General features: G+C 44.9%; 1 protein-coding gene across 2 annotated transcripts in view; it reads right to left on the bottom strand.

Moving 5' to 3' along the window:
• Positions 1-25,296, bottom strand: part of CNTN5 (contactin 5) — a 619,322-nt gene that overhangs the window by 169,138 nt on the left and 424,888 nt on the right. For both annotated transcript variants that reach the window (XM_033146163.1, XM_033146162.1), the window contains exons 7-8: positions 22,140-22,235; positions 2,303-2,506 (exon numbers count right to left, since the gene is read on the bottom strand). In XM_033146163.1, coding sequence (XP_033002054.1) covers positions 2,303-2,506; positions 22,140-22,235 — 300 coding nt within the window. The remainder of the gene's footprint in view (positions 1-2,302; positions 2,507-22,139; positions 22,236-25,296) is intronic.

The raw sequence follows: 25,296 nt of genomic DNA, 5'->3' as shown, positions 1-25,296 counted from the left end.
CCATTACTAGGAAGAGGCTCTCAAGAGTTTTTCCAGCCCTGTCATGTGAGAAGCTGTGAATCGAATTTCCCATACATGCTGCATTTCCTCTCAGGGCACAATTAGAGAAGCTAGTCGAGAGCTGTGACTGCATCCTTCATAAACTTGTGTTCGAAACAGTCATTTCCCCCAAATTAAATAACCTCATTGGGGCATTATAGGGTACATGCACATTTCCCCTAAGGAGGCAAATAATTACTTCCAGAGGGTGGTTTTCATGAGGGTGGTGGGCATGCAGGAGAGAAAGTTAAATCTACCCCTTCCCCAATACCGTGTTTAAGTTCCCACAATATCCTGGCTGCATATTGCTAACTAAAAATAGCAGGATGGGTTATCCCATCACTGACCATCATCATCTCATCTTCTTTGGCCATAGACTATGGCTCTTCTATGTACAGTACAGAGCCTATGGACCATTTCACACATAATGTGGCAACAAACCAGGATTTACTAACTAGTGGACCACTGAACAATTCCCTGCAACAAATTGTGCACTTGCGCGACACATGTTTCTTCAACCACATTTTTTCTGTCATTCACACATTTCCTCTTTAGGATATCTAAAAATGTAAAAAATGTAATGTATGAATGAAAGAAACATGTGCTTCATTAATTTTCATTCATTAAACTTGTATACCGCCCCATACCTGCAGGTCTCAGGGTGGCTGCAGCATAAAATCACAATATAAAAACCACATAATGCATAATAAGCATGAGCTCGGAGACACACACATTGTACAGGTGTGCATCTGGAAAAATGCAATGTGTGACGATTCACCACTGTTGCACGAAGCTCATGTTTCCTATAGACCTGTAGGTCAACAAAAAACCATCTTCTTGAAGAGAATGGAAAACAGTGCATTTGTGGGTATGACCAAACAGAAATGTAAATTCTTTTGGAAATCATGTTCAGCGTCTTAAGAAAGGAAAGTGGGGCTTAGCCCAGATAATGTCAGATAACATTTGTCGACTGCTGAACTACCACGACGGGTAAATTTAGGAGGATGCCAAAGCAAAATAAACTGCTATGGCTTGAAGTACAAGAAGATTGTACTTCTTATGCAGGATTCACGCTGTGCAAACATGGAAACTTTCCAGCCATGCAGTAATGAACAAAGATCAACTTAATTCCAGGCTAAGCTCTGGATGAATATATACTGTATCAAATCAAATGATCTTTTTTTAAAGCCTAGACTTTGTAATGTTCTCACAGTGCTCAAATATTTATAAGCCTGAGCAAGTACCTTTCCTGTGTTTGCATGTTTTATGGCTTTGTTTAATGCTTACTCCTATGCGTTTACGTGTGTGAGAGAGAGAGAGAGAGAAAAGAGAGGACTGCTCAAATGGGTTTCCAAATGAGCAGCAGTCACTGAAAGTAATCTTATATCCTGATCCTAAATACGTTTCCTTGAAATCAAGAAAATGGGAATGGTGCCAACAATCATTCATGCACAGTAACATGTTTAATTTAAAATGAGCGTCCATTGTGCACACATATGAAGCTTTCTTTGACCAGGTCAGAGTGTTTGAACATTTAGCCCAGGAATATATTACAGTGGTGCCCCGCTAGAGGAAAATAATTCGTTCTACGAGTGTCTTCGTAGAGCGAATTTTTCGTCTAGCGAAGCAGCAATGCAGCGCGGAGGTTTTCGCGTCAAATTTTTTTCCCCCGACTTGCGAGGCAGCCCCATTGACTTTTTCTTCTTGCGGGGCAGCCTTCCGCTAGCGAATGCCGTTCGTCTAGCGAGTTTTTCGTCTAGCGAGGCATTCGTCTAGCGGGGCACCACTGTATTTTATTTGTTCTCTCTCTCTCTCTCTCTCTCTCTCTCTCTCTCTCTCTCTCTCTGTGTGTGTGTGTGTGTGTGTGTGGACCCACCCAAAGGTCCTGGAGTGGAAATACAAAAGAATTGAAACAATAATAGTATCAACTCTAAGAAGCAATACCTCTCTCACATTAGAGTATGGAATAAGCATCGCAGCAGAGTGAAATATGGCACGAAAGAAACTTAAGGTTTATCGCTCCTGGCTTTATTACTCGCATCTGAGTATAAGCTCACGTGGCCGTCACACTTGGCACAACATGTCAGCATGCCCCAGAGGGTGTGCGCATGACATCAGCACGCAGGGCGTGTTGATGTCATAACACATGCCATGGGGCATGCTGACGTTTCATGACCCCGGTCCCCTCCATTGCGGGGGCAAGGCTGTGTGTGTGTGTGTAAGGGGCTCAATACGTTTCAACTTTGAGACCAAGGCAGCTTACCGTCAGTTCGAAGTGTTAGCGGTGTGGGTGGGCTAAGCACTCTGGCATTGGTCACTGTGTTCTTCACCAGGCAGATATAGCTGCCTACATCAGAGGGCTGTACTTTGGAAATGTAGAGATTGCCCGTTTCCTGGGAGATAAAGCGCCGGCTGTCTTCTGCCACAAAGGAGGGGAATTCATTAAATACCCAGCTGTAGATGATCTCTGGAAAATACAATTCAAAAAATAATAATGCAGCAGGCGTTATAATCATTGACCAACTAAAATGGAAACAAAAGTGGTTCAAATTCGCTGTGCTTTAAAATGAAGAAGTAAATCTAAATCTTCTATTAAAAACAGTGCCAGAGAAACTTCCTGATTATCTTCGACGGAGACTTTTCAAATCAAGAGAGTAACAGGCAAGGCTGGCAGATCTGATTAATTGGAATAAGGCAGGGCAGAGATGTGACTCAGAGCAAGTTACACATATTAATCATTCCCCCCCCCCCCGTTATGATCTCAAGCAAACAGACAAAAGCAAAAAGCGATTGGAGTGATTCACAAATAAGTCTTCAAAAGGTAACATACAAAGTGGTACCGTGATATACCATCATTGGCTGAACGTGGGCCAGGCACTTTCCCCACAGGGTTGTGAGGATAAAATGGAAATGGAGAGAAATGCACGTGCTGTTTTAAGCTCTTGGGTAGAAAGGTGGGATAAAAATGTAATAAATATATGTAAAAAAGTGATGGTAGTCTTCACTGCTTTATTCTGTTTAATATTCTGTTGGGAGCTGCCCAGAGTGGGTGGGGAAACCCAGCCAGATGGGCAGGGTATAAACAATAAATTATTATTATTATTATTATTATTATTATTCGCACACTAGAAAATAGGTTGAGAAAGAGAAGGCAGCTGCAGCACCAGAGCCCTCCTCTTCCCAGAAGACATAACTGCATCTCAATTATTATATTAAGTATTCTCCGCTTCCAGTATCTTGTCTTCTCCTCCTCCCATTTCCCCACTGACTGACTCTTCTACGCAACTGAACTTTCGACACCCAACATTAGCTCCAAGGCAGCCTCTCTCTGCAGCCGGTTCTCCGTCAGCTTTGTCAGGGTCTGCCTCTAAATGCAGAAATGTCAAGGTTACCTCCGTAATAGAAAGTCATTGCCACTGCTCCAAGACACACAATGCTTTGCCGCTACAACGAGTTCAGGCCTTTCAGCTACTAATTGTCTGAGCTATTGTTTTCAGCCGTAGCGGCACAACGAAGGCAGTAATCACAATTTAGCCTGATGGTACATTTATTTCTAATGTGCTTTTAAAAAAAATTACTCCTTCTCGACTGATAGTTAGAAAGTTGGGGGGAATTTAGGTATTTGAGGTTGGAAGCATCTCCCCAACATTTCCAAACATCCATTAGTTCCTTGGACCATTCAACTTCCTTTTAATGGGAAGGATCATGACTGCGGAAGGGTTATAGCTCAGTGATAGGGCCATCTACCTTGCATGCAGAAGGTCCTGAGTTAATAACAACAACAACAACAACAACAACAACAATTATTATTATTATTATTATTATTATTATTATTATTATTATTATTTATACCCCAGCCACTCTGGGCGGCTTCCAGCAAAATATTAAAATGCAATAATTCATCAAATATTAAAAGCTTCCCTAAACAGGGCTGCCTTCAGATGTCTTCTAAAAGTCATATAGTTGTTTATTTCTTTGACATCTTATGGGAGAGTGTTCCACAGCACGGGCACCACTGCTGAGAAGGCCCTCTGCCTGGTTCCCTGTAACCTCTCTTCTCACAGTGAGGAACCACCAGAAGGCCCTCTGCGCTGGACCTCGGTGTTCGGGCAGAACGATGGGGGTGGAGACGCTCCTTCAGGTATACTGGGCCAATGCCGTTTACAGTTTTTGGCACCAACACTTTGAATTGTGCCCGGAAACATACTGGGTCCAATCCTAGCACCTCCAGGTAGGACTGGGAGAGACACCTGCTGGGAGAGCTGCTGCCACTCAATGTAGACAATACTGAGCCAGATGAACCAATGGCCTGACTCTGTATAAGGCAGCCTTTTACGTATAAGGCAGTGCCAGGGACGGAGGAGGAGCAGTTGCCCGAATAGGTCTCTCAGACCATAGATGGTTCTGTGAGGAGTTTATCATATGTGGTTTCTGGTCTCTCTTGCTTCTGTCTTCCCTCAGACATGCAGACTGTTATGTATTGAAGTTCTCACCCTAGGCCACTAGGGGTATTGTGTATATAGTTTCACTCTGCCCACCGTAACTGCAGTTCTCACTCAGGTCCACAACATGCAAATGAAGGATTGAGAGTGCCGTTCATGGACTGGGTAGCTAGAGAGAGTTGTTACTGTTGCATGTTACTGAGTACTATATAAGCAGGCTGGCTCAGCCCTTCAGTCCGGTTCTGTTCCAGTCTAAGAATAAAGAGAGCTGCTTGGAGAATCACTGTGTCGTCTGCTATGTCCACCCACTACTTAATACAGACCCTTAGCAAATTTCACATAAGGTGACACAGGCCACAATCCTAACCCTGGAGACATGAGTCTGGAAGGAATTAGGACCCAGAAATCACCTTCAGTGCATTTGCTGCTGCTGTTGTTGTGCAGTAGCTCTTGTGGATAATGTAGCAAAGGCAACACACACCCCTGCCATTTTTTTCCTGCTGCCAATTGGCAGAAGGTGCTGAGATGGGGCCTTGCGGGGGCCTGGGAAGAGTTGAGCTGGGCTGTCCAAGGATCTGCCGGATCCTAAGTTCTTCTCAGAAAATGGACTATCTAGGCTTTTCCACGCTCCGCTCTGTGGTGCAGCAAGGTCCAATTAGGATGTTAGACAAGGCAAGGTGGGACAAGGTGACATGAGGTTCAGGTGGGATACTGGGCAAGGCTATGCCACTCTGAGGGGACAAAAAGCTCTGAAGTTGCTCTGGCAAGAAGCAACAGCAGGCATAGTCTTATTGCTAACCTCACCTGTGCTGCAAGATGCTGTCCTGCTTCAAATGCCCCTTCTCCATTACAATAACTTTCTCCTGTAATGGGAAGAGGGAGCTCAGGCCTTCCACAGTGGAGTCCTTTGAGACAGAGGTTGGAAGTGCCATATCCTCAGGTGTGAGGACAGCACTTGTGGGGCTGGCCTTGCACGCCCTTCCCTTTCTCCTTCAGAATCCTCTGACCCACAACCCCTGAAGGCAATGAATCAGACTCCAAGGCCATGACATGGCACGCTACTGTAGAACAGCAAAAAACAACAAATGTGGATTTAACCAGTCCCCGCCTCCCCTTCTGTCCTGGAAGATTTTGGGTGTGGTTGTGGATGCCCTCCTCTTTTCCCAACCGACTCCTTTTTTCCCAACCAGAGTTAGGATTGCTCTGAAGTAAATTAAATTAGAAACAATGCTACGGCTTATAATAATTGCATTTCTACGTCTTGACTTGCGCCCACAATGCTAAGTGATATTTTTTAAGTGTTTATACAGCAACAGAGGGACATTTTCAGAGGAAACAATTTTTAATTAAAGGCACCTGTTCCTCATTCACATGGAAAGAAGGAAGTCTGAGATAATTGGTATGGGTTGGAGGCAGTTCACTTTATTTGAAATGTAGCCATCACTCGGCTTCGCCTGTGACTGATGTAAAATCAAAGGTATTTAATCAGCAACCTGACAGCATGGCCTTTTAATAATTCATCCATTAATTAGAGTGATGACTAAAGAATAGAGGCGGTGTGAACCACTTCAGCAGTTCTACTGAAAAAAACATTCTGTTTGGTGATAACTGCCAGGGTTGTGCCCGTTATCCCAAAGAACTCTGGGAGCTATTTTGCTAAGGGTACTTAGAGCTCTTAGGATACATCTATTCCCCTCATGGAGCTACAATTCCCAGAGTTCTCTGTGGCAGGGGATGGGTAGTTGTGAATTGTAGCTCTGTGAGAACAGGGACCTCCTCACAACTCTCAGTACCCTTCAGAAACTGCATCTCCCAGAATTCTTTGGGGGGGGGAAGCCATGATGAGGGGAGAGACTCCATCAGGCAAGGCCTCTTTCCACCTGCCTTGCCTCACCCTCCGACCCTAGGAGTCCTCATAAGGGAGCTGTTCATGGAGGAAGAACTGTGAGGGGAGAGGCTTCCCTCTACCTGCCTTGCCCCACCCTCTAGTCTCTGCTTGTAAATGTGATTGTATTATTTTATGTACTGTGGCTTGCCCTTGTTTTATTGATTATAATTTAGATATTATTTATTGTAACTGTTGAGTGGATTTCTGTTTAACTGTTATATGTTGATATTATTATTTTATACTATTCTAATGATTGTTGAATGTTACTTTTTGATGTAGGTTGCCTATTTTAAAGTTATGTTTTATTATCACATTTTTGTATTGCATTAGATTGTTATAAGATGTACATTTTTTTGTTTCAGCTTGTAAACCGCCTTGAGTATTGTAAGATAGAAAGACGGTATACAAATTAAAAATGATGATGATGATGATGGTTTAAAGCGGTATCATAGTGCTTTAAATGCATGGTGTGAATGTGGACTTACGCTAAACACACACACACACACACACACACACACACACACACACTTCTTGATTTCCTCCCAGAACAATAGAAGGATCCTTTCTTTAACACGTGGGATAGTCTAGTTAATAGTGCCTCTCTAACCCTGGGAAATCAGGGTTCCCAAATGTGTATGGCCTGTTCAGGGCCGGCCCAGGATATTTTGCCGCTTGTGGCAAAACAAATAAAATGGCACCCCTCCCCTCATCAGCCATCTGCTGCTACTGTATGAGGTGAATGGAGGTGGTTCAGAGAAGCTCTGGCAGAGGAAGAGGAGCCAGTAGACCATAAGCTCGAGGCAGCAAGAGACACACTTCTAGGGATGTGGATCTGCCACCAGTGGCAGGTCTCAAATTTCAGCAGCGCCCTGTGTGACGCCAAAATTTGGTGCACCCTGCCTCTTGTACTCTATTCCAAACCACAGGTGCAGCATCCCTTGTGGCACCCCTGAGGCTCTGTGTCATGTGCAAACGAACCAATCATGCTCCCCTAAATCTACCTCTGCTGCCCCCTCCCTCAGATGTCCCCAGCTTGCAACCTGAGGCAACCATTCCTCATGGTTCAAACATAAAACAGGACTGCAATACCTCAAGGACACCCTCTTTCCATATGAACCTACCTGGACCCTGATATCATCTTCTGAGGCCCTCCTTTGTGTGCCTCCTCCTTGAGAGGTTTCAAAGGTGGTAACACAAGAACGGGCCTTCTCTGCAGTGGCTCCTTGTCTGTGGAATGCTCTCCCCAGGGAAGTTCGCCTGGCGCCTTCATTATACACCTTTAGGCACCAGGCAAAAACGTTTCTTTTTAAATAGGCCTTTGCTTGAACCAATTTACATCCTATGCCCTTTCAAAATGTTTTTTTTTGGGGGGGGGGGCGCTATTGGGTCGTTTTTATTTTTAATTACCTGTAGGTGTTTTGTGGTTTTATAGCTTGATTTTATTCTGTGAACCACCCTGAGACCCCCGGATATAGGGCGGTATAATAATAATAATAATAATAATAATAATAATAATAATAATAATAATAATTGCAGCTCCAGGAAATCCTTTTTACTTGTGCGCTATGCTGAGCTAACTCAAACCTTGGCTTAGCATGCTATCTTAACTCAGGTCCATGGTTGAGCTACAGCCAACGACAAAACGTGGCTACGGGCAAATATGGAGAGTTGTTTTCCTTTTATTTGGGATACATACATGCACTCAGATTTATGTGCACACAATCTCATGGGTTACATTTTATTCTAATAGCCATATACTTTAGTTTTTTTACCCGACACCCGTATCAACCAGACAAGAGATCGTGCAGACACTTCCATGGAAATTGCAATGTAAAGTTGTCAGAAAACAAACTTTTAGGCGCAATTTATCAAAGCGTTCACCACAGTATGCTCAGAATATAGATAAAAAAGAAAAATCGTGAATGGTGAAGGTAGCCGTAAATTGGCATTCTCATGGGATGCTGTGATGGAGCTATTGTCTGCCAGTAAACCCTGCTATTTACAAAGTTTGGGTGTTGAAGTGATTAAGTCACCATGGTGACAGCAGGGCTGGCATTTCGTTTTATGAATAGCTTGTCTTGTTTACTGAGATCTCTCCAGAATTTCGGTATCTACTTTCCGAAGGTCATTTAGAAAGCCTTAGTATAAGTGCTTCACCTATTTCCATATATGATTATGCTTTATTTTGTTCATTTCTTGGGTGTCCGGTGGAACATCTGAGCCAGCAAAAACCAAGTGGGCTGAAAAGATCAAATTTTCTGTGGGGAAGAGGATCACTTCCCCTCCCCACTTTTTGTGAACTTCCATGAACTGATTCAAGGAGATCCATTTCTTCCCTTGCTCACTCAATTTGATCTTACTCTTTTCCTAGAGAAATACTGTATGGTTCTCTCCAGTAGCACCTTAGAGACCAACTAAGTTAGTTCTTGGTATGAGCTTTCGTGTGCATGCACACTTCTTCAGTGTGCATGCATGGTTCTCATGGAACAACTTTCCCAGTATTTCATCTGAAATGAGACTGCTAAGGGAGTCTTGATTATAGTGTGATAAAAGTCACACCACATAAAATTGCCATCCTGGAGACACTGCTGGACTGAAAAGCAACAACACACATCCAATGTGAGTCATTCTTAATTCATTCATTCATTAATATACGACTTACATGCCCAAATGGCTTCAGTTTAGGGTACTGTCATACTGAGATTAACTTCAGTGGGTCTACCCCAAGAAGGAGAAGGATAAAGGACCCCGGACGGTTAAGTCCAGTCAAAGGTGACTATGGGGTTGCAGCGCTCATGTGCTGGCCCCAGGGGTCTGTCCGTGAAGCAAGGTCCAAGTCCAGTCCTGGGTCTAGGGGTCCAAAGGAGGTCAGTCCGGCAGGGAGCAAGGCAGGGAGCAGGTCGAGGTCCAAGGCAGGTTCAGGCACAAGGTTGCAGGTTGAGCACACGCTTGCAACTAAGTTGCTCACGCAACTTGGGCTGGGGCTGGCTGGCTTTTATCTGGCCCTATGCTTAGGGCGGCCCTGATCCTCAGGAGACTCGCCTCTCCTCCGGGCCTGGAGGCGAGCACTCTGCAGTTCAGGAGAGGCTGGTGGGTTACTGGACCCAGGGGCTGCCTCAGCTTCCTCTGAAGAGGCTGGGAGTGGAGCACCTGCAGGCAATGGGTCCTCCCTCCCATCAGGAGCCAGAGCAGACTCTGCTGATGTCTGCACCTGGGGATCCAGCACAGGTGGGGATCCTTCAGGCTCAAGCCCTGGCCCTGGCTCAGCTGGTTCTGGAGGCGGGGAATCCTGTGCAGGCTGGGATCCCTCAGGTTCAGCATCTGAGTCTGACTCCCAGGCCATCACAGCTCATCTCGCTTTTCAGGCCAAGGGAGCCAGTGTTTGTCCACATACAGCTTTCCAGGCCATGTGACCAGCTTTCCAAGTCATGTGACCAGCATGACTGAACTGCTTCTGATGCAACAGGACACCGTGACGGACACCAAGAGCGCATGGAAACGCCGTTTACCTTCCCACCGCAGCGGTACCTATTTATCTATTTGCACTGGTGTGCTTTCGAACTGCTAGGTTGGCAGAAGCTGGGACAGAGCAAAGGGATCTCACCCTGTTGTACAGATTCGAACTGCCAATCAGCAAGCCCAAGAGACTCAGTGCCACTTGCTCCACTCAGAGTAAAACTTGGGGAGCAATTCTATACACAAAAATCTGGTATAAAGCTATACTACTGGTAGATCCAAACTCTGTTCGGTTACTGCTGATTTAGCTGGCCTAAGCCTTGCAGTGAGAAAACAAGCCCTTCAAATAGTGTCTGAGTTTCACCACCTTATGCCGGGTTGCCAGGCTGTGTGACCAAGCTGAACAGGCTTAGGATCCAGCCTCTTCCCCACCCCCTCACGCCACCATGCCATGTCCTCACCTTCTCTGTTCTTAGCAGTTGTGTGCAGTCAGTGGGCTAAGGGTCTAGGCTAGTTCTCTAAATGTTCCCATGATGCCTCCTTCCCAAATCCTAGGAAGCTTTTGCCCGCCACCTTCCCAAAGCCCACCCAACTTTGGGAAGGCAGCAGGACGGCTCCAGCATCCTGTCACAGGCATGGTGCCTCCCATCCAAATCCCAGGAAGTTGGATGTCACCTTTGTGACATCGGCCCTGCCCCCAATCGCTCTTGCAAGCTGGCGCCTCTGGCCCTAACTGTGCCAGTGTATCTCTGGCTGAGCAAAGGATGTGGGAGTTAAGTCAGCATAGTCTGGCTGCAGTAGGAACCTCCCAGCTCAGCCAGCGATCCGCTGGATTCTATCCCGCTCGTCCCAGTAGATTGCTCCCTTAATTGGATTCAGCCCCTAGTAGTTCTTCCAGCTGTTAAGTCATCTATATCTGCAACTCTGAAAGCCTCATAGAGCTCCTGAAGGCCTTTTAGTCATGAAAACACATCCTCCAACATTTTTATTCTTTGCATTGAAGGTACACATTCATCCTGTGACATGGGACACAATGCAATCACGAAACTGCATGCCTTAACACTAAATTAATTTGCAATTGTTGCATGGAGTTGACAGCAACGTTCACATACCCACAACCTGTAGAGGAAGCCCTTTTTCCTGTGCCCCATTTCCCCCAAATAAAACCCCCTATATAAATGGTGCATTTCCTTCTACAGTTGCGACTCATCATCGATGCTCATTAATGCACCACGCAAATCTTTAATGAAAGCAATTTATTTATTGCATTGAAATGAACCACATAGGAAGAGACAATGTTGTCTATTTTTCACCTCAGAACGGAATTGCTTCCTTTTCTGCTCTGGGGGGTTCTGTAGGTACCTGCACAAATAGAAATCCACAGGCTGGGTATTTGTCTTTGTTCAGGTTTAATTACTGTGATAAATCTTTAGACCTTTCCTTCTCTCTAACTGCTTGGTGCACAGGGAGTTACTCAAGATAAGGTAACAAGGTGGACACACAACAAGGATGGATCCTACACTGGCAAACTGAATAGCTGTGTGTGTGTGTGTGTGTGTGTGTGTGTGTGTGTGTCACAGAAAGGCTTTTCCACCCTAATTTTCAAAGTCCTCAGAAGACAGTAAACAAAATGATTCATGAATCAACGAGGGGCATGTTTCTGCCAGAAGGAAAAGCAGGATAAAGGGCACCGAGCTAAGTATTAGCAGCCTTGTGGGTTTGGTTAAAACCAAAAGGTGGGGTATAAGGTGGGTGTATAAATGTTTTAATAATACCATCTCCATGTCCCAGTGCAACGTTTTAAGGACACTAACATTTTAAGGACATTGGACACAGATGCATGTCTAAAGGAGGGAGAGCAGGATGAAGAGAGGTTTTGGACTCAATTTAGCAAAAAAATTAGCACTGTGCACAACAACAACAAAAAAACATATACACTGGTACCTCTGCTTAAGAACTTAATTCGTTCCGGAGGTCCGTTCTTAACCTGAAACTGTTCTTAACCTGAAGCACCACTTTAGCTAATGGGGCCTCCCGTTGCTGCTGTGCCACCAGAGCACGATTTCTGTTCTTATCCTGAAGCAAAGTTCTTAACCTGAAGCGATATTTCTGGGTTAGCGGAGTTCTTAACCTGAAGTGTATGTAACCTGAAGCATATGTAACCTGAGGTACCACTGTACAGGTACTCCCCTCCAACACTGTCCCACTAATACAAATTAGTACCTCATCCCCATTGCCGGATTTACGTATAAGCTAAACGAGCTATAGTTTAGGGCCCCAATCTCTTGGAGACCCCCCAAAAAATGTAAAGGAAAAATCAAACCTGGATGTACATTTCCAAAATATAAGATAAAAAACAAATAAAATAAAACCTACATACAGCAACGGTGTTTTGTGTTGTTTAGGCTCCTATGATGTAAGTAACGGGTCCTGCCTGCTAGCCTGCTCCCTAAAATATCACTGGTTTGCTCATTTCTATATATAGTGGTACCATAAATTAGCATATATTCAACAAACAAAACAGCGACAATTTGTTGTTGACAAAGGACAGCTGGACATATAAAAGGCCCCACTACCTTTAGTAGCTTGGGGCCTCGTCAAACCTAAATCTGGCCCTGCTCACCCCTGAAATATCTGAAGGGCTTTCTAACACAATGTGGAGCAGGCACCAGTTAACAAGATGAACTTTCAGTGGTTCGAAAGTTCAACCCCTTCTTTAATCTCTTGACATAGGACAATACCGCTGACTTATTTGCAGGCTAGCTTGTAAGGTCAGCTGCGATGACGGGGCATGTTGAGTGGCTGGGGCAAATGCTGTAGAAGCATTTGATGCTGCTGTTGACGCTGTGGCATGACATCCCGCCAGTGGCTTTGCGGTGACAACAATGTGACATCTCGCAACCGCAGCAATGGGCTGGGGTGCAGCCATGCTGGACTTTTCCGCGGCATTCACAACCCAAACAAAGCAGGGGTATTAAAGCAAAGCTGTCCAATCTGAAAAGCACATTTGCCCGCAAAGACTCTGCCTGTGTATGTGTGAAGAATCCCAGATGCCTTGCAAAGAGGTTAAAGGAAACCTTACCAATGAACCAGAGGGAGGTGAACTCCAAACTTCTAATGTGATGGTAACTTGTGTGTATAAAGGAGAGAGATTTAATTAAAATACATTGGAATCTGGGTGGGAAGAGAAGTCTAGCCAATTTATCAAAACTTAGTTAACTGCCTAATGATGCCAATACTTCTGTTTAGCCATGTGTTAGGCTAATCAATCAATATCAATATAACTCCTACTCAGTTGTCATCCATACACTACCTGGCGACACAAATGCTGCAGCCCTCACCTGATCTTACATACATATATAAAACACAGCTGAGTCCCTGTTATCTCGTACATCATGTGGAGCTGCTGGAAGCCCAGCAAACTGCTCCCATCCATCTTCCCCTTGTCAAATAATTGTTATTTAGAGATCATGCATAGCCATCTGTTGTCTTATTTCGAGCCCAGGGCTCTGTCCCATGATTACAATATCTCTTCAACCCCTTAGCAATAGCAGCCAATGTGACATTTGATGTTCACATCATAGGGAAATGCATCAAAGAAAGAGGCAACCACATACATGATAAATATTGCACGGTCATCTACGTAGCATGTCGATCTGCAATTGGCGGGGAGAAAGTCAATTCAGATTTAAAGGCAAACCTCTCCAATTCTCAGTTTCTGGGAGAACACGTGAACCAAAACACAACGCCCTTCACTGGAGGTTTTTAAGTAGAGGCTGAGACCAGGACGGGGGACTTAGGTTGGATCCTAAGCCCTTCCACCTTCATCATATGCCATGACAACCCAGCACAGAACACTATTTAAAAGGCTTGTTTCCTCTCTGCCAGGCTTAAGCAGAGCAACAGCAGCTGCCCTCCTGCTGAACAGGGTTTGGATCTGGAGTAACTTTTGTTGTTGTTCACTTGTTCAGTCGTGTCCGACTCTTTGTGACCCCAAGGACCAGAGCACGCCAGGCACGCCTATCTTTCACTGCCTCCCGCAGTTTGGCCAAACTCATGCTAGTGGCTTCGAGAACAATGTCCAACCATCTCATCCTCTGTCGTCCCCTTCTCCTTGTGTCCTCCATCTTTCCCAACATCAGGGTCTTTTCTAAGGAGTCTTCTCTTCTCGTGAGGTGGCCAACGTACTGGAGCCTCAACTTCAGGAGTAACTTTAGGCCACCTTAACTTGCACCAGGTTGCTTTGAGTCACCTTCATCTGCATAGGATCGCCCCTTAATTCACAAATGCCTATGCAATCATACATTTGTTGTTGAAGGTGCCACAGTACCCTTTGTTGTCTTTGCTTAGCACTGTTGACTCTGCCAAGCAGTGGATCTTCCAAGTCTTGGGCAGAGGGTATTTTTCACCACCTGCTACCTGATCCCGTTTTAACTAGAGATACCAGGGAGGCAGAGGCACATGAAGTAGGATATCTGATGATCACCAAGGTCCATGGAACAGAGAGGCTTATCATTGGTTCCTCAACGAGAAGACAAGTAGTGAGGAACCACCCCATATCACCAAAATGCACACTGAGTGTATTCTGGGATATACTGTTAATTTTCATGGGATGACAGTGAGATTCCAAAGGTACCAAGGGAACAGGCAGGTTCATAATCTTCTCACCCTCTCTCTCTCTCCCTTCTCTCTCCCTCCCTCCTGCACCACCTGATTCCAATTTGAAACCAGTGCATGTTCATGTCCATCTAAAAGAAAATGTGCTTTTAGGGCCACCAGTCATAGGAAAGTGTTTTTTATTTGTGCTTTACTAACCAAATCTCCTCTCTGGCCACATTCCTACTGCACATTTAAAGCACTATAATACCACTCAAAACAGCCACGACTTCTTCCAAAGAATTCTGGGAGCTGTAGTTTGTGAAGGATCCTGAGATTCGTTAGGAGTCCCCTGCCCCCCCCCCCCCAAGCACTGGTGCCACAGTTCCCTGCAAAGAGGGACTGATTGTTAAATCACTCTGGGAATGCAATGCACAGGGTGCATTGTAGTTAAATAGCCTTTTAGCTAAGGTTATCCACCATGTACAGGGACGCGGGTGGTGCTGTGGGTTAAACCACAGAGGCTAGGGCTTGCTGATCAGAAAGTCGGCGGTTCAAATCCCTGTGACCATAGCTGTCAACTTTCCCTTTTTTGCAGGAAATTCCATTATTCCAGCGCAAAAAAAGGGAAAGTTGACAGCTATGGCCATTTCCCAATGCAAAAAAAAAGAGGAAGGTTGACAGCTCTGCCAGCGACGGGGTGAACTCCTGTTGCTCGGTCCCTGCTCCTGCCCACCTAGCAGTTCGAAAGCACACAGTGAAAGTAGATAAATAGATACCGCTCTGGCAGGAAGGTAAACGGCGTTTCTGTGCGCTGCTCTGGTTCGCCAGAAGTGGCTTTGTCATGCTGGTCACATGACCCGGAAGCTGTATGCCGGCTCCCTCAGCCAATAAAGCGAGATGAGCGCTGCAACCCCAGAGTTGGCCTCTGTCTCAGAGCTAATGTTAGATGCACTCTAGGAGCATTGGGAAGGAATGGAATAAATGTTCAGAAATTTAGAATAAATGTTCAGAAATTTAGCTGCTTGACATGCAGAGATGCTTCATGCTGCAGCATAAGGTAGCTGTGCCAACATGCAAAGATATCCATTCGATAACGAACTGCTCAGAAATTACTACTTTTAAAAAGACCAGAGTGCAGCAGCTAGAAATCAGCAAGCAAACGATCATGACCGAGAGCGCAATTAATTATCATATTGTCAAGGACAGCTCACTCTGGCCAAAGGGGATGCTTGTGACACCTAGAAGCTCTTTTGAGGCCCCCTATGAGAATGAATCTCGCTCATTAAAGAGGCGGGGTGTTTGTTAACACATTTGCTGTGGGTGCTTAGATGCTGGCCGAAATTTGCGTAATCCTCCCGTCTTTAATCCGAATGTTCACAGCTATGAAACTCTGCACCTGATCTCCTTCAATTATGCTGTCATCGCAGATTCATTTTCCCCAGAGTTAAACCACTTTAAATCATTTCTAGTTAGGAGTTTAACAATCTCCATCTTATTAGGCCTGCGTCAGTTATGAAGGCACTGTCAGGGAAGAGGAACGGGCTGACATTAATAACAGACCCTCCAAGTGTCCCTATTTTCTCAAATTTACAGAAGCCGTCCCAGTTTCTGATTTGATCCTGGAATGTCCCGCTTTTCCTTAGGATGTCCCTATTTTCATCATGTTGGAAGGGTATGGTGTTATGTGACTAGTTATGTGTCTCATACACAGAGGATGTTTCCCTTCGCCTCTGGGATATAAGAATAATTTTAGCTGAGAGGGGGCTCCTGGTGGGAGGAACCCACTGGGGAAGCAGCAAGGGGGAAAGGCTGGGAGCCCTTGAGGTAGTGGGACAATGATGAGTGGTTAGAGGGAGAAGAAGAGGTAACAGGGCTTAGTGAACTTGGACAGTCTGTGGTCAAAGAAGTCCAGAATCAGAAGCTGAAGCAGGTGAGTAGGAGGGGAGAGGTCAAGAGGCAGAGATGAGTCAGGCTGGTGAAGTAATGGGTGTTCTGCTTTCTGCTGCAACAAGCTCCTCTCTCTGGTTATCTCCCAGAACCAGAAGAGGCATGAAAAGGGCAGAGGAGAATTGGCCGGCGCAGCCTCTGATTGCTTGAGGGAAATCCTGGAGAGGAGAGGACTTGGACTGTGGGGAGGCAGGGACCTTCTGTCTCAGCAACTGCTTTATGGGGCAAGACTTTCGTGAGGGATGAGTTGCTGTACTCATTAGGAAGACCTGACACCCCACCAAGTCTCTGCAGATCATGGTTTTGCTAATAAAGCGTTAACTCCAACTGGAACAGTGTGATTTACAGTTGGCTTGCTCCTGACACTGACATAATGTCAGAAGACAAGGACATAAACATGCAAATAAACTGAAACATCAGTTAGCATATGCATTTCTTCTGCAGGTGGCAACATGGAAGAAAACAGATAACACTGGAGAAGAGCCAGTTCATTTGAGAGGTAGGAACTAATGGTATCAACTAATTCCACATCCCTGGCTTAGAATGAACACCAGCGCACGATACTTTTTTTGCAGCTTGCAACAGTGGCTGAAAATGGTCTGCTTCCCAATAGATACAGAAGCGAGACTTTTCATGCGATAAAGCAACCCAATCTGTCTGGTGAAGCAAATACCAGAATCGTGGTGAGGCTTATGCATGTGCAGAGATAGTGTGCTGGGAACTGAAGCTACAGCGCTAGTTATGAGCTAATTTACAAAACGTAGATTAATTGGGATGTTTCCGTAACAAGCTATTAACCTGTCCCTGGGGAGGAGAAGGGGGAAAAAGTCCCTTCCCTTCATTATTGTCCCATATATCAGTACCCACATACGGTAGATGCCTAAAAGGCAATAAAGGACATGGCCAAGAGCCAAACGTCTCGGTGCATTTTTCAAGTTAATTAATTGCCATCTTTCTCATGCTTTCTCATTTTCTCACACGTTTCCTACAATGGCATCTGGAGTTATACTTGTCGACATTGTTAGCCTTGCAACACACGAGCAAACCGCCCTAAAGGAGAATTCTTGTCAGGGCGTCTCATTCCTCCAGCACCTAACACTGGCTTAATTGGGCAAGGCCAACTAGCGTTCCTCATTCCCCCGAGGTTCAATACCATCCCCAGGGGAAGAGGTATTTCTGCAATTGAACCACCATATATCTAAGACCATGGTATTTTGGTGTTCATTAGCTTACATATCAACTTTGCCTTTTGTCAGAATGACAAGGGAGTGGAGAGAGAGAGAGAGAGAGAGAGAGAGAGAGAGAGAGAGAAGGAGGGAGAGAAATCGGGAGAGTTAACTGAATGGGGATGATTCTGGGTTGATTTCTGAAGGAACGAACCACCATCACTCATTCCAGCCACGTCAGGTTATAGGTCAGTGGTAGAAGATCTACTTTGCATGCAGACAATCCCAGGTTCAATCCCTGGCATCTCCAGGGAGGGCAGGAAGAGGAAGAAGAAGAAGAAGAAGAAGAAGAAGAAGAAGAAGAAGAAGAAGAAGAAGAAGAAGAAGGGGAAGAGTTTGGACTTGAAACCCCACCTTTCACTCCCCTTAAGGAGTCTCAATCTCCGGAGTCTCAATCTCCGGCTAACAATCTCCTTTCCCTTTCTCCCCGACAACAAACACTGTGAGGTGAGTGAGGCTGAGAGACTTCAGAGAAGTGTGACTAGCCCAAGGCCACCCAGCAGCTGCATGTAGAGGAGTGGGGAAGCGAACCCGGTTCACCAGATTACGAGTCCACCGCTCTTAGCCACACTCTGGCTCTCCCACTACACCACGCTGGCTAGGAGTCCAAAAGTAGGAGGAACAGAAAGTAAAGCTACCTCCTGGCTGGTTGTGAGGAAAGAGGCATGCAGGCGGTCACTGAGCGAGAGCAGATTGAAACTGGTGGAGCAGTTCCCCATTTGCCCCAATGGACAAGTCTCTACCAATTTTCAGAAGAGTCGCTGTCAGGAGGTGCCAGGGCTAGGAGAGAATCTTCAATATATGGGCACAGCTGCCATATGTGCTGCCCTATCATTATAGCAGGTTGGGAAAGCAACTAGACAGTGATGTCTTCTCAGGCTCTGGACCAGTCCTGACCACCCAGGATGACTGCTGATCTCTCCTGGGCAGGGAAAGCTATAAAAGGCTTCCTGTCTGGCCTTGGACTTTGCTTGAGCAGCAAAGCCTTCCTGGTGCTGATGTGTTTCTCTGCAATGAGGTTTTCATTCTCTCACAGATAGTAAAAACTTTGAATAGTAGTAATTTTTTCCAATGACTGCGAACTATTAGTGCTCTCTTCTTCTTTTTTTTTTTAAAGTCTCATGCAAACCTTGTAATTTAGATGAGTGAATAATAAAAGAGCTGACTAGTCCCCACCTGAAGAATTTCACAATACAGGATTGTAACCATTGTTCGGGAAAAATAATCCTATGAAAATAGAACCACTCCATTACCATCAACAGGCATCCTACTGACTTCTGCAGACACAATGCATTTTACATCCAGTTTGGTTCCAGAGCTGATGACATCTGTTGCCACATCTCAGTGGTCATGAAAGTGATTCATGAAAATGATGGTAATACTCAGGTTTGGGATAAATGATCATCTTGGTCAACCCCAGGATCTATCAAGGCCATTTAACTCAAGACCATGCTTAAAGTGGATTCATTCTGCCTCTTCAGAAAACCCTGGAAAGACTGTAGTGCTATTCCTAACCAGACTACAATTCCCATGATTCTTTGGAGGATCAGCTAAACCAGCACAAGTCCAATACAGTGGTACCTCGGGTTAAGAACTTAATTCATTCTGGAGGTCCGTTCTTAACCTGAAACTGTTCTTAACCTGAGGAACCACTTTAGCTAATGGGGCCTCCCGCTGCCGCTGTGCCGCCGGAGCACGATTTCTGTTCTTATCCTGAAGCAAAGTTCTTAACCTGAAGCGTTATTTCTGGGTTAGTGGAGTATGTAACCTGAAGCGTGTGTGACCTGAAGCATATGTAACCTGAGGTACCACTATATATGTTTTATTATTTGAGTGTCAGGCTTCGGGAAAGGGGCTCCCTCCCTCCCTCCCTCCCTTTGGCTGCGGATAAGCAGAACAAAGCAAAAATAGTCTCTTACCATTTAAAGAGATTTTAATGATCACAGCTCAAGAACAAAGAGTCCGTCTCGGAGTAAAGGTGTTCCCAATTAAGGTTTCCACCCATTAACCCCCTAGTCATTTCTGCACCTTGCAACCTGATCTCACAAGCACCATGCTTTTAGTGTAGCCACCTTATCTGCTCTACGTGACCTTGGGCTGATAGGCTGGACACTTTCCAGCGAGAGAAAGTCTGTTAACTATCTCTCTCTTCCTGTTCTTCTTCACTTTGGTGTTCACCCCCCAGTTCTTCCCAGCTTTTGTCTTTCTTCAGAACTATGCCCCTCTGCAAACCACTGTTCCAAATCTATACTGCTCCACTGCTCCTGGGCAGCTTCAGGATCCTGGTCGGGAGCAGGGGGAGGGGGGGGGCTCCCACCATTCCTCATCAGAGCAGTACTCCTCAGCCTGGTCTCTGACATTGAGTCAGAGAAGCCCCGATGACCTGATCATTTAACAGCCAGCCATTCCAGTTGAGGCTGTCTTTGACCAAAAACATTAAAATGTTTAAAATACAACAACGATAAAGATAATAACACTGTATAATGCTAATTATACAGACAAAAGTGCAGTCCAGCATCTGAAGGCCTTCCTAAACAGGAAGGTCAGACCTTAGTTACACATAGAAAAAGACTTCCCACCTCTGAGCTAGTGAATACTGCTTACCCTCCAGGTCACAGATGGATATTTCTTTCAACATTAAAACGGCTCCATTATTATTATTATTATTATTTGGGGGGGAATAGTTCAGAGTTGGGGAACCTTTTTTTGTCAAGTGGGCCAGATCTTTATCCTGCCCCCCCCCCCCGTGCATGCCTCTACCCATCTGTCAATCATCTGGGGTCAGGATGACATCAGGTGACAGGTTGCCAGTCACCTGGCATCCTGCTGCTCTGGCTGCATGCCAGTTCCCTGTGGGAAATTGGTGTGCACAGCCAATGCAGAATGTAGCTCCGCCCCCTGCTCGTCAGCTGACATTATTCAGGGACACCAGCAGATTAACAGGTGGGTGCAGTTTGGGGGAACTGGTCTCACTGGCCAGGACTGGCCCATGGACCGGGGGTTCCCTACTTCTTCTGTGGTTGTCAGGCTTTGGGGTTCCTCCCCCGTGGCTGTAAATGAGGAGATCAAATGAAAGGAATTCTTACCAGTTAGTTTCTTTAATAAACACAGCAAAGGACAAAAGAAAGTATCAACCCAGAATGGAGGTGCTCCCAATTAAGTTTATACTTCCTCAGTCCCTATTAATCTACGTCACACCTACGTTTTGTAATCTGAGCTTGTATCCTCTGTGCTTTCTGTTCTGAGACTTTCTGAGCTCTTCTTGACCTCGGGCTGAGCGGACTGTGAATCTGTTAACCCTCTCCCTTCCAGTGTTTCTTCTCCTAGGTGTTCCCCATCCAGCATTTCCCAGCTTCTGCCTTCTGAACTATGCCCCTCTGCAAACCACTCTTCCAAATCTATACTGTCCTCCTGCTTCTGGGAAGATTTAGGATCAGGATCAGGGGGAAGGGGTGGCTGCCACCATTTCTCCTCAGAGCTGTCCTCCTCAGCACAGTCCCTGAGAGTGGTTGAATGGCATTTTGAATTTTTGGTTTCGACTCGGTTCAGACTAAGATTTGGATCATTATTCTTCTGCAAAGCAGAATCACAAATGAGAAAGAAGAATGCAACCACCTGGTACTTGACCAAAAAAGGGTCTTTCTTCTAGTTCACTGGGCCAAGGATACTAGAGAGATCACCACCTCCCATCCCATCCTACCTACTCCCTACAGTGAGAAGGAGAGGCCCTTCTCTGCTGCAGCAACCCAAGTGCCTCTGGTATTGCATAGGCATCACTAAACTTACTGGATGGGAGAAAGGTGAGACAGTGGAGAGGTTAGTGCAATTGCTCCAGGTTATTTTATACAAATAAATAAAACAAAAAGTTCCTGTACGCCTTTTTTTGCACTTGCTGGATAAGATCTGGGGGTCCTCCTAGTTTACTTTCTAAACTAGGCCAACCAAATAGTTAATTGATTGTTTAAATCAACAATTTGCTAAAAACACACGCTGGAATTTTGCGTATCTGGATAGGCTTGCCTAAGCAAAAATGTTTTTAGCGGATGCTGAAAACAGTGACATCTGCCTGATGTCAATAGGCAGTGAGTTCCAACAGGTGAGCGCTGACTTATTCCACCCTTCTCCCAGGAGCCAATTCCCCTGGGCAAGGGCTGCGTACTGAAAGTGGGCAGGGCAAAAGCTCAGAGTAGGTGGAGTCAAAACATACAACATAGACACACGTGCCCATGCACAGCCTGGTATCTCTCACGCAGAGACAAACAGACGCATTGTGCCACATTCCCTTTCACACCCATGGCTACTGAAGTTCACATCACTAGCTGAAATGGAAAGAAGGCAGCCTTATCTGAGACACCTAATCTCCTGCTCAGCAGCATTCATGGTGGATGGTCTTCCAGTATTCCTTTTGTGGTCCCAGAATTGGTCATGGGTTTGTGGATAGTTCAGCCTTTAACAATTCATAGTGAAGACCACGGCTGGACATGATGAGCGTGCAGAAAAGTGAGGTTCACATCAGCACAAAAGAAAGGCAGTCAGCTGTACCTGGTGAATGGAGCGGTGGGGAGCACATCAGAACGACGCCTTGACCTTCCCGCACTGACACAGCACTTCTCGTCCGACCACTGAAATTCCCCAGATCTGTTAACATAACACAGCGGGTTTAGATTCATGGAAAGAAACTTCTCGGCATTAGCGACTGCACAGATTTCTCTTTCTATCCTCACCATCCAACCTTTCTTTTTGCTCTCTCATGCTTTAAAAGGGGGGGGGGGGAGAGAGAATGCTCGTTTTTATTATTGAAATTTACAAGAAAAATGCCTGGCTGTTTCACAGTAAATCTATTCTGGTTGATTTCAGCTGGAAAATGGAAATATTTTCTGCATTACACCAACACCTTTTTTTTTATTGCCCCTCCTAGGATGCGGAAATGGTATCAGCAAAAAGGCATTCTGCGACGTACCCTTTTGTAACAGACATTTAATAGCTCTTTTATTCTTTTTTTACTATTTCCTGCTTATTGATTTCCTCCCCTGTAAAAGTCATTCTGTGCATAGTGAAAAGAGAAATAAAGGGGGGGGGGAAGGATGCATCACATCTAAACTGCATCCTGTGCGAGACTCTTGGGTATCGTGAAAGGGATACTGCAAACAAGGTAATATTAATGTGTTTGGAGCGGGATTAGCAACACTGGATCCATTGGGGAATTGGTGCTGTGGTACCTAAATACCAGTGTATTAATTGCATTACCCATTTCTAAAGAGCTTAACAAGTGCAAAGCGTCCCAGTCGCTGCCCTCAGAACAACCCTGTGAATTAGGCCACAAATATATGAGTAGAAGTGGTCAGCAGTTTGAGTATCCTTCCTCAAATCTGAGCAACACCCCCTAACTAATTCCCTTCCCTCCAAATCTTCCCCTATTGCTGTGGTCAGTAAAATCTATGACTAACATTGGTAAGTATACCGTTACAAAAGAATAATTCAAGCAGCTCTAAGGGAATTTAAAACATTAGTCCAATGAGGAATCAGGATGTTCTTCACTTCTGATAGTGAGACAGCGACAAATAATTTTTTTTGGGGGGGGGACTGTGGAAAATATATAAAAACATGCCAACATCTCTCTTACCCCCGTCCCCTGTGATTAGAAAGAGGTCAGTAGCAGTAGGATCCCCATCTTTGTGAGGAGGAAAAAAAAATAGACTGCATTTTCCCTGCTGATATCATTAGAGCATTTAAGTAGAAGAAGAATGGCACTCCTTACTGGGTTTTACAAAGTACGCCTAAGTGGGGCTGTGCGGCTGAATGTGTTGCAAAAGCAGGAAATGCAAGACCCTATGGATCAGAAAATTAGGGCAGATGATGGACAGCTGGTCCTAGGCTCCTCTGGGATATAAATTCAATAAATAAGTAAGTAAATATTTTGTTTACATTTGAAATCCAGAATTCTCATACCCTCCAACATTTCTCCAATGAAAATAGGGATGTCCTATTCAATAATAATAATAATAATAATAATAATAATAATAATGGAATAGGACATCTCCTCCTCCTCCTCCTCCTCCTCATTATTATTATTACCCTGCCCATCTGACTGAGTTGTCCTTGCCACTCTGGGCATATAGAAAAACATAACAAAACATTAAACATTTTAAAACTTCCCTATACAGGGAAACATGCCTTGAGATGTCTTCTAAAGGTTGTATTTTACTTATTTCCTTGGCTTGGGGGTGCTGTAACTCCATCCCTGCCAACATTTCTCCAATGAAAATAGGACCACCCTAAGGAAAATTTGGTCATTCTGGGGTCAAATCAGAAACTGGGACAGCTTCTGTAAATCTGGGTCTGTCCCTGGAAAATAGGGACACTTGGAGGGTCTGCATTCTGTGATGATGCTTAGAATCTTGGCATTTGCAATGGGCTGCTAGAATGCTGATCGGCTGATCCATGAGGGTTTTTCTCACCCTCCATTTGAAGCTCTCAGCTGTAACATTCCTTGCATAAACATGCAAGATGGCCCCTGAAGGCCCCTTCAGGAATGCTGTCCTACACACAGAGAAAAGTCTACATGGCACAGTTTTCTGTGTCCTTACAAGAAATCTATTTTGCACTAGTGGCTCCCCAATCTGGACAAAAATGGGAAGCAAAAAATGTTCAGAGCTGCAAGCGAATTTTGCACACAGTAGTCGATTCCACTTTTTCCCCAGACACTTGCTATCAAAGAGGGTGTCTCTAATATGGCCAACATTTTTCAGACAGAACAAAATTGGTGCAGCAACAGTTTTTGCGTGCTGACATTTCCCCCTCCTGCATTTGTTCTTCTCTGAAAAAATTAAATTGTATTGTTGATTCCTGTCCTCTCAAAGGATCCATTAAGGGCATGTTTCATATTCCAAAAGACAACAGCTAAATATGGAAATTTGTGTAGTCTTCCCTGCCTGAACCATCTATCTTGCTCTTTGAGGGCATTTTCCAGGAAGAGAAATGACATCCCAAGGAAATTAATGATATCTCTGTTGCCATATAATTGCGTTCTTGGAAATACGAGTGTTTCACAGAGCTACCACAAACTGCAACAATTCACAAAATTGCTCTCAAAATTGTCCTCACTGGCTATAAATAAATTATAGAGCATTAAGAGAGATAAGATTGAAATCTATTTTGTTGTCATTAAACCAATTTGCAGATTTTGAAGGTCTCCAGACAGTACTGTTGTTGATTAAAAAAAATAATTTTAGAAATCTAACAGGGACAAACATGTTGTAACAAGAATTTGTCCAAACAGTGGCTTCCTGTAGCTATTATCACCTTTTAAATCTGATAATCTGCCCCTTTCATGGCTACTGTTCTGGAAGCAAACCGAGGCCCAAAATGAATATAATTAACGTGCACAATTTTGCAGTCTAAGTAACCTGGGAAAGGGCATCATAACTGTTTGGGTGAGGAAGGGAAATTTAACCCTTTTCCTTCCTGCTATGTTCCAGATGAAAATCATTCCTCCATGAAGGAACAGGCAGAACCCTGCCCGAAACTTTTTGCCAGCTGCTGTCAGTCAGTGTAGACAATACTGGGCTAGATAGACCAAGGGTCTGACTCAGTAGAAAACAGCTTCCTATGTTCTTACAATAAGGAACAGGTCTGTTCTCTGCCTCCCCTGCGCATCGTGCAAGGATCTCCATGCAAAATGTTTCAGACACAACAATAT

This window comes from Lacerta agilis, chromosome 4 (assembly GCF_009819535.1).
Source record: "Lacerta agilis isolate rLacAgi1 chromosome 4, rLacAgi1.pri, whole genome shotgun sequence".
Lineage (NCBI taxonomy): Eukaryota > Metazoa > Chordata > Lepidosauria > Squamata > Lacertidae > Lacerta > Lacerta agilis.
This window is presented reverse-complemented; position numbering and strand designations above follow the sequence as displayed.